This window comes from Rhinopithecus bieti, unplaced genomic scaffold, assembly GCF_001698545.2.
Source record: "Rhinopithecus bieti isolate Rb0 unplaced genomic scaffold, ASM169854v2 scaffold_20129, whole genome shotgun sequence".
Taxonomy (NCBI): domain Eukaryota; kingdom Metazoa; phylum Chordata; class Mammalia; order Primates; family Cercopithecidae; genus Rhinopithecus; species Rhinopithecus bieti.
In genome coordinates, this window is record NW_016809657.1 from 718,425 (window position 1) to 734,313 (window position 15,889).

A 15,889-nucleotide genomic window follows, 5' to 3' on the forward strand; every position below is an offset into this window, starting at 1 on the left:
TTTTTTTTTGAGACGGAGTCTCGCTCTGTCGCCCAGGCTGGAGTGCAGTGGCCGGATCTCAGCTCACTGCAAGCTCCGCCCCCGGGTTTACGCCATTCTCCTGCCTCAGCTTCCCGAGTAGCTGGGACTACAGACGCCCGCCACCTCGCCCGGCTAGATTTTTGTATTTTTTAGTAGAGACGGGGTTTCACCGTGTTAGCCAGGATGGTCTCAATCTCCTGACCTAGTGATCCACCCGTCTCGGCCTCCCAAAGTGCTGGGATTACAGGCTTGAGCCACCGCGCCTGGCCTTGACTATGGACACTTTTATCTTCTTTAGACTACTCTATGCTTTCCAAATATCCCAAATTAATTATTTTTTAAACAAAGGGGAACCCAAAAGTTATATTCAAAATAAATGCCTTAGAAAATAGTCTTAGTTCTTTGCAGGTGAAAAAAATAACAACAGGACAGGAAGCATTTGAATTCCATTAGTTCTTTTTCTTTATGTTTGATTTACTTGGGACAGGTTAAAGGGTAACTAAAAAAGTTCTAGAGGAGTGATTATACTTACATTCCTGTTTGAAGGTGAAATAGTCTGTAAGATGCCTGCATTCATGATTTCCCCGAAGCAGGAACAATGTTTTGGGATGATTAATCTTTAAACTCCATAAATACAGCACACACTATAAGACAGATAAAATTTTCTTTGTGACCATTATAATGCATAAACACAATTTATATAATTCAAATGACTTATTGTAATGGCATATATCATTGTTATTCCAAAACTGAAAAATGAAACCTTTTGAATGTGATATACTTCTGCCCTAGAATTTGACAGAGTCTAGAGTAACTTTCACAGATTTTTTCACAGAAATCTCTCTCTAATCTCTGTTCTCATGTTCTAAATATCTAGAACTATCTCAGAAAGCCACTCACACATATATTAGTCCTAAAACCTGTATTTTATTTAATTCTGAAACACTAAAGGCATTTCCACTAAGACCAGGAACAAGGCAAGAATATTTACTATCTCTGCTACTGTTCAAAACTGGTGTAAGGGTATTAGCCAATTGAATTACACCTCAATTAGAGGGTTAAGAATGGGTAAAAAATAAAACTATCTCTATTTGCAGATATAACCCCCAAAAATCAATAAAACTAACTCAAATAATAAAATAATTCAGTAAAGTAGCAGGATATAAAATTAACATACAAAATCAACAGCTGTGGGGCACAGCGGCACGCATATGGTTCCAGCTACTCAGGAGGCTAAGGCAGGTGGCTCACTTCAGCCCAGGAGTTCAAGGCCAACCTGGGCAACACAGGGAGACTCCATCTCAAAAAAAAAAAAAAAAAAAAAAAATAGGGCCAGGTGCAGTGGCTCATTCCTGTAATCTCAGCACTTTGGGAGGCCGAGGTGGGCAGATCACCTGAGGTTGGGAGTTCGAGACTACCCTGACCAACATGGAGAAACCCTGTCTCTCCTAAAAATACAAAATTAGCCGGGCATGGTGGCACATGCTTGTAATCTCAGCTACTTGGGAGGCTGAGGCACGAGAATTGCTTGAACCCGGGAGGCGGAGGTTGCCACAAGCCGAGATCACGCCACAGCACTCCAGTCTGGGCAATAAGAGCGAAACTCTGTCTCAAAACAAACAAACAAAAAAAGACCTTTTATACAGAAACAATCAACAGAACATCATGGTAGAGAAATCCCCATTTGTAACAGCAACAAAGAGGCCTAAAGACACAGGAATAAATTTAACAAGAAATGTGCAAAATCCATACAAGGAAAAAATTTAAATGTCGCTATAAGACATAAAAGTAGACATGAAATAATGGAAAGACATTCCTTGTTCTTGGACAGAATGAATCAACATGCAAAGATTACCGTTCTCGGCGGGGCACAGTGGCTTATGCCTGTAATCCTAGCACTTTTGGAGGCCAAAGTGGGCAGATCACCTGAGGTCAAGAGTTCGAGAACAGCCTGGCCAAGATGGTGAAACCCCGCCTCTACTAAAAATACAAAAATTAGCCAGGCGTAGTGGCGAGTGCCTGTAATCCCAGCTACCCTGGGAGGCTGAGGGAGGAGAATCACTGGAACATGGGAGGCAGAGGTTGCAGTGAGCCAAGATCACGCCACTGCATTCCAGCCTGGGTGACAGAGCGAGACTCTGTCTCAAAAAAAAAAAAAAAAAAAAAAAAAAAAAAAAAGATTACAGTTCTCCCTAATTTAAGTCATTGAAATTCCAAGAAAAATACAAACAAGCTATTTTATGGAGTTAGACAAGTTAACACTAAAATTAACATGGAAAAATGAACATGCAAGAAAGAATAGCCAGGAAAATGCTAAAAAGAGACACTATGAGGGCAGACTAGCCCTACTAGATGTTAAAACATACAAACGTCTATAATCAAAACAGTGGTACTGGCCTTATGTAGATAAATATACCAGTGGAATTTTATACTACAGATACAGTATAAAAGTACCTATAAAAACATGGTAAATAATAAAGGTGGCATCTCAAATCACTGTAATAATGATGAACTTTTAAATAAATGGCTCTGGGTCAGGTGGCTGCCATTTAAAAAAAAAGATAAAGTTAGATCCACATCTTACACAGTGTACAATAAACAACAAAAGGATGAGCAATCTAAATGTAAAAAGATAAAACCACACAAGTTCTAGAAGAAAACATGAGTGAGTTCTTAAGCCCAGTGTAGGTCAAAATTGATGTAGGTAAGAACTGTGTAACCAATGACTAAAAATCCAGACACAATAAAATAAAAGATGGGTAAACTTGACCACACAAAAATGAAAATAGGCCAGGTGCAGTGGCTCACACCTGCAATCCCAGCACTTTGGGAGGCTGAGGCAGGCAGATAACCTGAGGTCAGGAGTTTGAGACCAGCCTGGCCAACATGGTGAAACCTTGTCTCTACTAAACATACAAAAATTTGCTGGGCATGGTGACAGGTGCCTGTAATCCCAGCTACTCGGGAGGCTGAGGCAGGAGAATCGCTTGAACCTGGGAGGTAGAGGTTGCAGTAAGCTGAGATCACACCATTGCACTCCAGCCTGGGCGACAGAGCAAAACTCCATCCCAATAATAATAATAATAATAATAATAATAATAATAATAATATAATTTGCATAGTAAAAAAACAATTTGGCCAAACTGACAAAACTACACATTCATTTAACTTTTGACCCACTTCTAGGAATCTACCCTGAAGATACACTTCCAACAATATGAATATGCACAAGGCTGTAGCATGCATGTAATAGTAAAATATTAGGAACAACCTAAATGACCATGCACAGGAGAGAGGCTAAGCTATGATACGCTCAAACAATAAAGCACAAGGATGAGGAAGATCTCTATAAACTGATTTAGAGTGATTTCCAGGATACATTTTTAGATGAAAAAAGCAAAGTATGGCTGGGCATAATGGCTCACAAATGCAATCCCAGTGCTTTAGGAGGCCAAGGTAGGAGGATAGCTTGAGGCCAGGAGTTTAAGATCAACCTGGGCAATACAGCAAGATCCCATCTCTACAAAACCTTTAAAAATTAGCCAGCTATGGTGGTCACATGCCTGTAGTCCCAGCTATTTAGGAGGCTGAGGCAGGAGGATCCCTTGAGGCAAGGAGTTTGAGGCTATAGTGAGCTATGATAATGATCATGCCACTGCACTCCAACCTGGGTGACACAGTGAGACTCTGTCTCCTAAAAAAAAGTACAAGAGTAGCTATAGTATGCCACCCTCTATATAATAAAGAAGATACATGAAATTCATATGTATGTATCTCCTTTGTACATAAAAAATGCAGGAAAGATAAACCCAAAAACTAAAGAGATTGGTTACCTATAGCAGGCATTCAGGCACTAAATAGACTATGAAAAGAATACTTGTTTAAAGCATGAGAGCTAAAACAAGAAGGGAGAGTGTGGCCTTGTTTAGTCTGAGGTGGCAACATGTGCGTTGGGAGACTCAAAGTAGTAGATCACTCTCCACATGTCTACCAGTGACTACAAAAGCACTGTATTGATTTTGAGGTTACAAATAAATTTTAGGAAGGAGGCATAGGCATATTTGCAGATACAGAACCCATGAATGATGATAATCAATTGTATACACCAATTATGAAATATTCCGTATATATTTCACAGCCTCAAAACACAAGCAAAAATTGAGAGGCTAATATGCTTTGGCAGTGTCCCCACCCAAATCTCAACTTGAATGGTAGCTACCAGAATCCCCACACCCAGGGGACAGTAACTGAATCATGGGGGCTGGTCTTTCCTGTGCTATTCTTGTAATAGTGAAAAAGTCTCATGAGATCTGATGGGTTTATCAGGGGTTTCCACTTCTGCTTTTTCTTCATTCTTGCCACCACCATGTAAGAAGTACCTTTTGCCTTTTGCCTCCTGCCATGATTCTGAGGCCTCCCCAGCCATGTGGATCTGTTAAGTCCAATTAAACCTCTTTTTGTTCCCAATTTTGGGCATGTCTTTATCAGCAGCATGAAAAAGAACTAATACAGAGGACTATGTTGAAAAACAGATGAATCAATATAGTCATGCACCACGTAATGCTGTTACAGTCAACAACACACCACATATAGGACAACGGTCCCATAAAATTAAAATGGAACTGAAAAATTCCCACATCCTAGTGATGTAGCCATCATAATGTCTACATGCAGGCATTTCATGTTTGTGGTGATGCTGATGTAAAAAAACCTACTGCACTGCCAGTTGTATAAAAGTATAGCACATACAATTATGTACAGTACATAATACCTAATGATAAATTTACTGGTTTGTGTATTTACTATACTGTACTTTTTATAATTATTTTCAAGTTTGTTTCTTCTATTTATAAAAGAAAAAGGCTCATTGTTAATATGGCAGGTCCTTCAGGAGGGATTCTAGCAGAAGGCACTGTTATAGGACATGACAGCTCCATGACTGTTACTGCCCCTGAAGGCCTTCTAGTGGGACAAGATGTGGAGGTGAAAGACAGTGATACTGATGATCCTGACCCTCTATAGGCCTACGCGTGCATGCACGTGTGTGTGTGTGGTGTGTGTGCGTGTGTCTTCATTCTTACCAAAAAATTTTAAAAGTAAAACAATTTTTTAATAAAGTTTACAGAATAAGAATATAAGTGAAAAATATTTTTGTACAGCTGCATAAGTCTTAGGCCTTCACATTCACTCATAATACCACTTGTAAGCTAAGTGGTATTACAAAAGAGTCAAAAAGTTAAAAAAATTTAAAAAAAAATTTTTTTGGGGGGTATACTAGGCAAAGAACTTTATTAACCTTCGTTTCAAACTTGATTCCCAGGCTTCTTCGGCTTAATTAGCTACAAAGAATGAATTGTGCATAAGCAAAAACTGAAAAGAGCTGCTGTGTCCAAGGGCTTGAGCTTAAAATATTAAGAGATCTAGATTTTATCAGATCCATAAACAAAATTTCTTAAAAGCAGTCATAATATAAAATAGCAGCTCCCAGTAACTTCTTCAAGTTTTATCTTCAGAAGTTGACTCAATTCAGTTTGCCTCATGCTTGGAAGCCTCATCAAAATTCTCCACATGATCTGGAACTTCATAATTGTCATCCTTTCCAATAGCAAGGGGTGCTTTTCCATCCACAGACTGTTTGGGCAGAGCTTCAGCCAGTCTCCTTAAACTAGTCAGACAGTCTGACTAATTTAAGTCAGACAGTCAGACAGACCAAGCTGGCTTAAGATGCTGGGGAGCATTTCCATCAGCTGCTTTGTCTCAGCATGGCCTGTACTGGTGAAAATGTTTGCTGGCATCTCTGTTGTTAAAGTGGATCACTGTTCCTTGGTTTGTAAACATATTCACCTCTTCAGTACCAGAGATATTGTTTACCCCTAACTTCTTTAAGGAGAACTCAAGTTTTTTATCATCTGCTGTGGCTGTTCTACGAACCACCTTCTTCTTTCTTCAAGCCGTTCGTTTCCCACCAATGCGCACTTGTGCCTGCAGTTTGGCGAGTTTTTCCTGGCTCATAATTGTTTCTTTCATCTTCTCTCAGCAGATAAGGGGCCACGCAGGGGCTAGGGTTGGTGCTTAGGGGTCTCGGGTGGACCAGCTGAGATTAGGTGCACACACACGGGATATGCAAGATGGCAGCTCAAAATTAAAATCTTATAAAGTAAAAGTTACAGTAAGCTAAGGCTAATTCATTATTGAAGAAAGAAAAATACTTTTTAATAAATTTAGTGCAGCGTAAGTGTACAGTGTTTATAAAGTATCCAGTAGTATACAACAATGTCTTAGGACTTCACATTCACTCATCATTCACTGATTCACCCAGAGCAACTTCCAGTCCTGTACAATTCATTCACGATAAGTACTTTATACAGGTATTCCATTTTTTATCTTTTATATTTTTTTTACTATATCTTTTCTATGTCTAGATATGTTTAGACACACAATACTTACCCTTGTGTTACAATTGCTTACAGTATTCAGCACAATAACATGCTGTACAGGTTTGTAGCCTGGGAGCAACAGGCTATACCATGTAGCCTAGGTGTGTAGCAGGCCACACCATCTAGGTTTATGTAGGTACACTGTATGATGATTTCACAACAGCAAAATCGGCACCCATTTCTCAGAATGTACCCTCCTTATTAAGCGATGCATGACACTGTAATTGTGGTTGGAAATTTTGACACAATGCTGAAAGTAACTGATAGTGCAAGCAGAAAAAAATAGTCAAAGTTATAAAGAATAGCTCAACAATTAGAGAATACACATTCTTTCCAAGTATATATGGGACAATCACAAAAATCTACTCTGTACTATACCACAAGGAGTCTCAATAAATTTCAAAGAATGAATATTATTCCAATCGTGTTCTTTAATCAAATTACATTAAATCAATAATCAGTAACAAAATACTAGCTCTAAAAAAACCTACATGACTGTAAAGAAAAAACATACTACCTCATTAAGAAAATTCTTAAAATATAAAATACTGAATGACAATGAAAGCAATACATATCCAAATCTGTGGGACTCAGATAAAGCAACACTTAAAGGGCAATGTATAGCGACAAGTACACTATTTTTTCATTTGATTTTCAAATATGCTAGTATACATTTAACTTATCTCTGAAAGGTCATATAAGAAACTCCTGAGAGTGAGTGCAAGAGCTGAATGGCTGGCATATGAGATGCTTGATTTTATTAGTAATTAGAGAAACATTAATTAAAACAGTAGAACACTACTTTATACCCATTATATTGGCAAGTATTATAATATGAGATAAAATCATATTCTGGAAGGAGGGATGTGAGGAAATAGGAATTCTTCAGTGCTACTGGTAGGAACAGAGACTTGCACAGCCATTCTGAAGAGCCATTTGGCAATCAATGCTCAGTTCAAGTATGAATGCACACACCCTTTCTCCTGGCAATCCCATTTTGTTCATAAACCCTATAGACATTAAATCATGGTAGATTTATATGAAGGTGTTCATCATAGCAGTGTTCATTTTAGAAAGAAATTGGAGTTAAACTAGGTGTCCACCAAGCAGAACAGAGAACTAAAGTGTCACAGAGAAATACTATGAAATTCTATACAACAGGCAGAAAGCAATCAACTAGAGGCACATATACTAGTAACCTGGGTACATCTTAAAAACACAGTGGTAAGTGAAAAAAGTCAACAGTATAAATAGCACTACAACAGTGGTTCTCAAAGTATAGTCACATTCATCTCAAAGTGTGATAAAGAGCATCACCTGGGAACCCGACAGAATATAGATTGCCAGGTTCCACCCCAGGCCTGATTAATCAGAAACAGGGTCAGGGCCCTGCAACCTGTGTTTGCACAAGCCTTCCAGGTAATAATGATGTATGGTAACATTTCAGGACTACTGGACAGCATCATATCATTTATGTAAAATTAAAATGTTTTATCTGTAAAAGTTCTATATATTAAAAAATTAATATATTAGACATATTGGCTGGATGTGGCAGCTCATGCCTGTAATCCCAGCACTTTGGGAGGCTGAGGTAGGTGGATCACGAGGTCAGGAGATCGAGACCATCCTGGTTAACATGGTGAAACCCTGTCCCTACTAAAAATACAAAAAAAATTGCTGGGCATGGTAGCATGTGCTTGTAATCCCAGTTACTGGGAAGGCTGAGGCAGGAGAATTGTTTGAACCTGGGAGGTGGAGGTTGTAGTGAGCCGAGATCATGCCACTGTACTCCAGCCTGGAAGACAGAGCAAGACTCTGTCTCAAATTAATGAATATATATATATTTATTTATTTATTATATATGTATATGTTTATTATATGTATATAATATATATAACATATATTTATTACATATATATGCTGTCCCTCTCACTAGAAAATACAGTAAAGGACTTTGCTTGTGCATCTCCATGTTAGCTTCCCAGAATCTAACACAGGCACTGTTGACAGTCTGAGAATCATTCATTCATATATATATATTAGATGTATTCTGAAGCATATATTAAATATAGGAGAAGCATGTGTTTACTGGGGAGAGAGTAGGGAACTCAGAGATCACAGATAAGGACAAAAAGAATAAAACAAAAAAGAAGGACTTTGCAAAGACTGGTGAGAAATGTGCCATGACCTGAGGAGCTTGATCAATTCAGCTGAGACTTTCCCACCTCCTCAAAAAGGAAAGACTTCAAAATCCTGAATCCAAATGTTTCTCAGTATGCCTAATCTAATCACTGACATCTCTCACCCATATTACTAGATTAAATCCTCACTGGTCTCCCTGCACTTGCTTTTGGGCTCCAAAAGTCGACTGACCTTATAACAGCCAAAGTAATTGTTTTAAAACATAAATGTGAATACGTCACTCCCCTGCTCAAAAAAAAAAAAAAAAAAAAAAAAAAAAAATTCCTCCAACAACATCCTAGCACATTCAGAATAAAACCCAAATGCATTGACATGGTTTACTAGTCCTGACATCATCTATCTGTCCAACTCTCTGCATCTCTTCCATCTCTCCCTTACTCACTATTCTGTCTAGCCTCGACAGCCTCATTTCTATACATGGACTGCCCTAGACTTGCTTCTGCCTGTGAACTTTTACACTGGTTGTATCCTCTGCCTGGAATGTAGTTCCCTTGATCTATGCACAGCTTGTTCCCGCAGGTCATTCTGTTCAAAAATTGCCTCCTCAAAAGATCCTACCCTGACCACTCCAAGTTAGCTGCTCCTGTCCTGCCTTAGCCCCTTCCTCTGATTTGGTTCTCATGGATGGTAAATAAATACATGATGCAGTCCCTGTCAACAGAAAATACAGTAAAGGACTTTGTTTGTGCATCTCCATGTTAGATCCCCAGAATCTAACACAGGCACTGTTGACAACCTGAGAATCATTCGTTCTTCGTTGTTTAGGAGTCTCCTACACATTGCAGGGTATTTTGTATCCCTGAAGCCTGTTTATCAAATGCCAAAAAAAACTTTTAATCATTGTGACAAACAATTTAAACATCATTGTATGTAATTATGAATGCATCTAAAGCATAGGTTCTCAAAAATGGAATTGTTGCATTAAAGCATGTACACATTTTCAAACAGACATTGCAAAATAATCATAAAGCTTAAACATATAGACATATATAAATAAATAACCTTATGTGGCTTTATTCTTTTGAGGGGTTAAATTTCATTACCAAGATACCAATTTTCACAAAATATTCCAAGGAAAAGTTATATTAAATCAATATATAAATTTAGAATGCACTTTATCTTTTCTATACCTACATTTCCCAACCAAGAACACAATATATCTTTTTTTTTTTTTTTTTTTTTTTTTGAGACGCGAGCTCTCGCTCTGTCGCCCGGCTGAGATGCAGTGCCGGATCTCAGCTCACTGCCAAGCTCCGGCGCGTCCCGGGTTATAGCCATTCTCGCTGCCTCAGCCTCCGAGTAGCTGGCCGACTACAGGCGGCCCGCCCACCTCCCCCGGCTAGTTTTGTAGATTCAGTAGAGATGCGGGTTTCACCGTGGTGTAGCGAGGATGGTCGTCGATTCCTGACCTCGTGATCCGCCCCCGTCTGCCCCTCCCCAAAGTGCTGTGCATTACAAGCCTTGGAGCACTGCGCGCGCGGTTCGTATAGTATTATCTTTATTTTTTGCAATACATCTGTTGATCTTATTTGGCTGAGTACATTTGTGCCCTGTTAACTCACCTTTTGACGCGGTAATGCAGAATATAGTTGAGAAGGCCACAATCTCGACCCATGCAGGTACAATGTCATTTGGGTGCAATGGCTTCTTGCCTCTAATTTCAAGTTTTTTTCCTGTGATTTTATTGTATCAGGACACAACTGCTACAATTGTCTGCATGTATAGTTCAATTACAAGGTCATTGATTATCAAGAGCATCTGTTCGAACCACTCAATATTTTCACTTCTATGCTGAGCAGAATTTACTTGTGCCTCCAGAATCATTTCTGTATGTCATACCGGTATTCATCAATGGTCATCTAACTAACCTTTATATCAGCCTGGCGTCATCTAATAACATCTTTTTCTCTTTGGTGGCTTCTGTGCATTTCTTTATTTATTATTTATTATTTTATTTTTTATTTCAAACAACTTTATTCACTGACACATATTTAAAAAAAAATTCCCACCCCTGGTAAGTGGCCTAAAAAATAAACACAGATCCACCTCCCACCTCCCTGTTCCCCTTCCTCCCATTCCTCCAAATAAAAGGAAAAAAGGCAAAGAAAAAAACCCCACAAAAAAAAAAAAAAGAAAAGCAGAGAACAACTGAAAAAACAAAACACCCCTAACCCCCCAAAACAACGTAGTGCATTTCCCAGGGGGAAGGGGAATTTACACTTGAGCCGCTGGGAGCGGATCGGAGATCCTTCCGGCCTACAGAAAGCCTGCAAAGAAAGTCACTCAAAAACAGAAAAAGAAACACAAGTAAGACAAGAAAGCTCACCAGGGCGAATCTGGACAGGGGGCAGCGAGCCGGAGAAGCGAGAGAGAGAGAAAGGTGGGGTGGTCTGGTAGACCTGGCTTGGACAGGAGCAGGCAGGGAGGGGACTGTGAAAGGCGATGAAGACGGAGGGAAGGTGGATAAACAGCAGAACAGTCTTGAATGTCCTTCCAGAGCCCCTGGGCTAAAAAAAAAACCCTGCCTACCACCCACGCCCACCTACCCGCTTGAGCAGGCCCCAAGGGGTGAAGTGGGCAGGGGAACATGGGGAGCAGCTTGCCGCTGTGAGACGTGTCCATTGGCCGAATCCCCAGAGTGAATAAGCAGCCCCTGCCCACTCCCTGGGCCTTCCCTACTCCTGCCAAAGCAGCTCCCTCCAACAGCATCTAGGTTATGGCGTTCTCCCCCCTTCCACGGAGTATATCTTTTTTTAAAAAAATATTTTGTCCATCAAGTCTCATCTTGTTTTTTTTTTTTTAATTCTTTTTTTTTTTTGTTTTTTTTTCCTGCTTTCCCTCTTTTTTTCCTCTCTCTCCTCTCTAAGTGAGGCACACTTTTTTTAGTAAGGGGAATACCATGATGTCGCTCTAGGCCCGGCCCCCTGTACGACGCAACCCGGGGCTGCTGTTAAAACCACTGTAGAATCGAGAGCGGGAACTGTTGTAGTTGGTGGTCCGGGCGCGGTAGCGGGCTCGTGGAAAACCCCGGTCTGTTGTGCTGATGCCTGGTCTGTTGGTTCGTTTTGGGATCACCTTGATTTGCCTTCCTCTAAATAGGGACTCATCTAAGGCCAAGGAAGTCCTCACTGACTCTGTCTGAGAACTCTATATACGCAAACCCTTTGGGATGGCCACTAAATTTGTCACAGAGTATGGTAACACGGTTGACTGATCCACAGCCATGAAAGTGAGCTTCCAGCTCTTCTGCTGTTGCACCATAGTCCACATTGCCAACACAGATGGAACGGGAATCAGCCTCCATCTTCTCCTCAATGGACATGATCACTAGGCCAGCATTGCCTGGAGGTGGACTCATTCATATGCTTCTCTACCTCGTTGTGTAGCTCCTTTAGCTTCTCAGCTTCTTCCTCCATCTCCCTGACTCGACCTTTGATAGCTTCCAGCTCCGGGTCCTCAATGGCGCCGTCCCCCGGGTCACCCTCGACCAGTCCCGGCTCCTTCTCCTCCTCTTGGCTGCCGGGGGCTCCCGAACCAGGCCCAGGGCCCGGAGCTTCCGGGGGGGCGCGGGGCCGGGGCGGCTCCTCTTCGGGTTCGGGCTCCTGCTCGGGCTCCAGCAGCAGCTCCTCAGGCTCCAGTTCCTCAGACTCCAGGCCATTCCCGTAGTCCCCCTGCGCCCCCCGGGGCCCCCTCCCCGGCCTCCCCACCGGCCCCGGGCACAAAATGGCGCCGCCGCCCCGGCCCGGAGCCCCGACCGCCCACAACCCCCGCTGCTGCTGCCGCCGCCGCCACCGCCGCTCAGACTGGCTTCTGTGCATTTAATACAATATATCTTTGCTGAAAATGTTCCCTTTAATCTTTTCTTTTCTCTCAAAATCAATTAAAGAAAACTCAAATTTAGCTTCCCCTCTCACAGAGGAAGAGGAAGCACTTTGTTTTTATTTTTATTCTCTTTAGACGGAGTCTCACTCGGTCACCTGGGCCAGAATGCAGGGGCATGATCTAGGCTCACTGCAACCTCTACCACCAGGGTTCATGCGATTCTCCTGCCTCAGCCTCCCGAGTAGCTGGGACTACAGGCATGCATCACCACATGTGGTTAATTTTTTGTATTTTTAGTAGAGACGGGGTTTCACCATGTCGCCCAGGCTGGTCTCGAACTCCTCACCTCAGATGATCCACCCTCCTTGGCCTCCCAAAGTGCTAGTATTACTGGCGTGAGCCATTGTGCCCAGTCAGCACTTTGTAATAGGTACAAATGAGGAGGGAACATCAAAAGGCTCAAAGAAAAAAAAAACCTTACTATTCTGTTTTATCGGCGACAGCAGTCTTAAAAATGATCTACTCTTTCATCCAGTTACTTCATGTGTGAGAATCTGATCTAAGTATCTGAAATGCCATCACGGATATATTCAAAAAGATGTTAACTTCAGCAATGTGCAGAATGGAAATAACTGGAAAACAACCTTGTACCATTTAAATACAAGTGATAACCAAATCCAACTTGCTGTTGTGTAAAATATTTAAATATCTCATAAAACACGAAGTCTGGGCCCGGCGCGGTGGCTCATGCCTGTAATCCCAGCACTCTGGGAGGCTGAGGCAGGCAGATCTCCTGAGGTCAGGAGTTTGAAACTAGCCTGGCCAACATGGTGAAACCCTGTCTCTACTAAAAATACAAAAATTAGCCAGGCGTGGTGGTGGGTGCCTGTAATCCTAGCTACTCGGGAGGCTGAGGCAGGAGGATCACTTGAACCTGGGAGGCGGAGGTTGCAATGAGCCGAGATGGTGCCCCACTGCACTCCAGCCTGGGCGACAGAGTGAGTGAGACTCTGTCTCAAAAAAAAAAACATCAAGTCTGGAGATGAGATGTCCAGGTTTGGTGTACTAGTTCAACATCTTCACCAAGAAACCAAGCCCTCTGTATCTCTGTGATCTGCGATTGACAGGTCTGCTTTTTCCTCCTTAGTCATGTCTCCTCCTCATAGTCACAGCATGGCTGCTACAGTACACACATCCACATATGAAGTGACATGGTGGAAAGGGAGTCCAAAAGCTTTGACCTTGCAATAGTCTTTTCATCAAGAAAGAGTGTTTCCAAAAGCAAGCGAACAAACAAAAACCCAGCTGAGTTCCTTTTATTTATTACTGGTTAAAAAAAAATCCAGTGTTTACCCCTAGACCAGTCATGAGTGACAGGAAATTGATTGTCTAGTTAAGACCAATCAGAATTCATTCCCTGGGGATGGGATAAGGGCCTTCCTTCCCTGAAATCAAAGGTTCTCCCTGCAACCCGAATCTCATTTATCTGAATAAAATAGAGATATTGTTTGTAGGGAAGATGGAGGGAAAATGTACGCAATAGCATGACCTGCTATAAACCTATTTTTCCAACAGTAGAGCAATGGTGAAATAAATTAAGGTATTTATATCATTAACTACTGTGAAAGTTGATCATATGAACTGGGTTATTCCTGTCATACCCAACTAAAACAAAGTCAAGAGGGCAGAGGCGGGGGGGAAGCACTCAGGACATATAACATAGCCCCAAAAATGTAATTCTCTGCAAAAACCATGTCTGCTGAAACTGCCTGCTATTACTGGAAACCAGTTTTATCTAATGGCTACTGAAATGATCTGCTGAAATTCTAAGGCTAATTTTACTCACGGCCATCACTCACCACTCAAAACTGGCAAGCCCTTCAGAATCTTACTAGTGTCGATGAAGTTTCTCAAAGAGCAGTATATAACATTTCTCTTTTTCATAAAACCTCTAACCTTCTCTTTGTTCTTCAGACATACCATTCTGTCTGCATGCATGCCCTAAACTGCAATTCTTTCTTCACGAATAAAACATCTTAATTTCAGAGATTCATCTCCATGTTTCATTTGACTTTGATATACTTGGTCAAGTATAAGTCTAAGGCTGACTCATCTCAGAGAATATCAGCAGCCATTGGAACTACAGTATGAGGTAGCCACACTCTGAAAGCCACCCCCTCCCCTACCAGCTTCTGCAAGCTGCCTCTTTTTCCCTTAGTGAGTCATTCTTGGACTGAACTCCCGATTTTGGTTGAGTTCTATTTTATCTGGGATTTGGATGGGACAGTGTCTTTCCCCTTCCAGTCTGCTCTGGCTGAGAGATCTCCTATTAAGGAAGACTCTTCCTCCTTGTAGACCCTGGCTGTGGGGTCTCAGGGAAGGGCTTTTTCCCTTTGGGTTGAGGCCTTGGGATCTCTCTTTTTTCTTTCAGTTGGAGAAGGCTTCTTATCGTCCTTCTTGGTAAGTGGGTACTTTATTTTCCCATCTGTGCTTGCGTTTATTTGGCCTTTCCAAATTCAGTGCTTACATTTAATTGGTTTTTGTGTATTTGGGATTAAACCAGAGCACCCACAATAAAATGGGCTCTCAAAATTCAAAGGCATGCCAAGATATTTTCTGGGATTCCAGCTGGTAACATGTTCAAACATTATAAGGATCATTCAAACAGTCTGTTGTTCTTTAAACTAAAAGACCACAGTTATAAAACAATCACAGCAAATAAGATATGCATATCTCAATTGATATTTTAAGGCTAAAAAAAAGGATTCAGGACTCAAAGAATGACTTCCTAAAAAAAATACTCCCTCAAAGCTAGCTGAAACACTTTCCTCTCTAGAGCTTTCCCCTCCCGCTCGGCCTCCTCTCATCTTTTTCTAAACTAAACTCTCTTTTTTCAAAACTCTTTGGCTATTCTGGCATACTGACCATTTAAGTAAAACACTTAAAACCGGCAGATATTAAAGAAAATCATTTTGACCTTCATGCTGTTCCCTTTGCAAAAATGAAATTCCCATGTAAAGACAGCCTGCCCATAGTAAAAGGAATGGCAACACTTTTATCTTCAAGGATAAAGAATTGAGACCAAGAAAACATTGAACAGATCTTGTTAGAAGATAATTCAGGCCGGGCGCGGTGGCTCAAGCCTGTTATCCCAGCACTTTGGGAGGCCGAGACGGGCGGATCACGAGGTCAGGAGATCGAGACCATCCTAGCTAACACGGTGAAACCCCGTCTCTACTAAAAAATACAAAAAACTAGCCGGGCGAGGTGGCGGGCGCCTGTAGTCCCAGCTACTCGGGAGGTTGAGGCAGGAGAATNCTTATATTATATATATACTATGTTATATGCTGTGTCTACATAATAAAATCTGATGTAGTCAGCCAGAAATCCCTAAAAACTTTATTCTG

The 15,889-nt window shown here is 41.3% G+C and overlaps 1 protein-coding gene and 2 pseudogenes across 6 annotated transcripts in view; all 3 read right to left on the reverse strand.

The window, feature by feature from the left end:
* The window catches only part of PPP3CC (protein phosphatase 3 catalytic subunit gamma), a 103,468-nt gene that overhangs the window by 45,647 nt on the left and 41,932 nt on the right, over nt 1–15,889 (reverse strand). For all 5 annotated transcript variants that reach the window (XM_017889998.1, XM_017889997.1, XM_017889995.1 and 2 more), the window contains exon 4: nt 554–665. In XM_017889998.1, the coding sequence (XP_017745487.1) occupies nt 554–665 (112 nt within the window). The remainder of the gene's footprint in view (nt 1–553; nt 666–15,889) is intronic.
* On the reverse strand, nt 5,490–6,057 carry LOC108540787 (transcription factor BTF3-like; annotated as a pseudogene).
* LOC108540786 (polyadenylate-binding protein 2 pseudogene) lies at nt 11,547–12,557 on the reverse strand (annotated as a pseudogene). Its single transcript, XR_001888762.1, has one exon. The product of XR_001888762.1 is annotated as a polyadenylate-binding protein 2 pseudogene (transcript).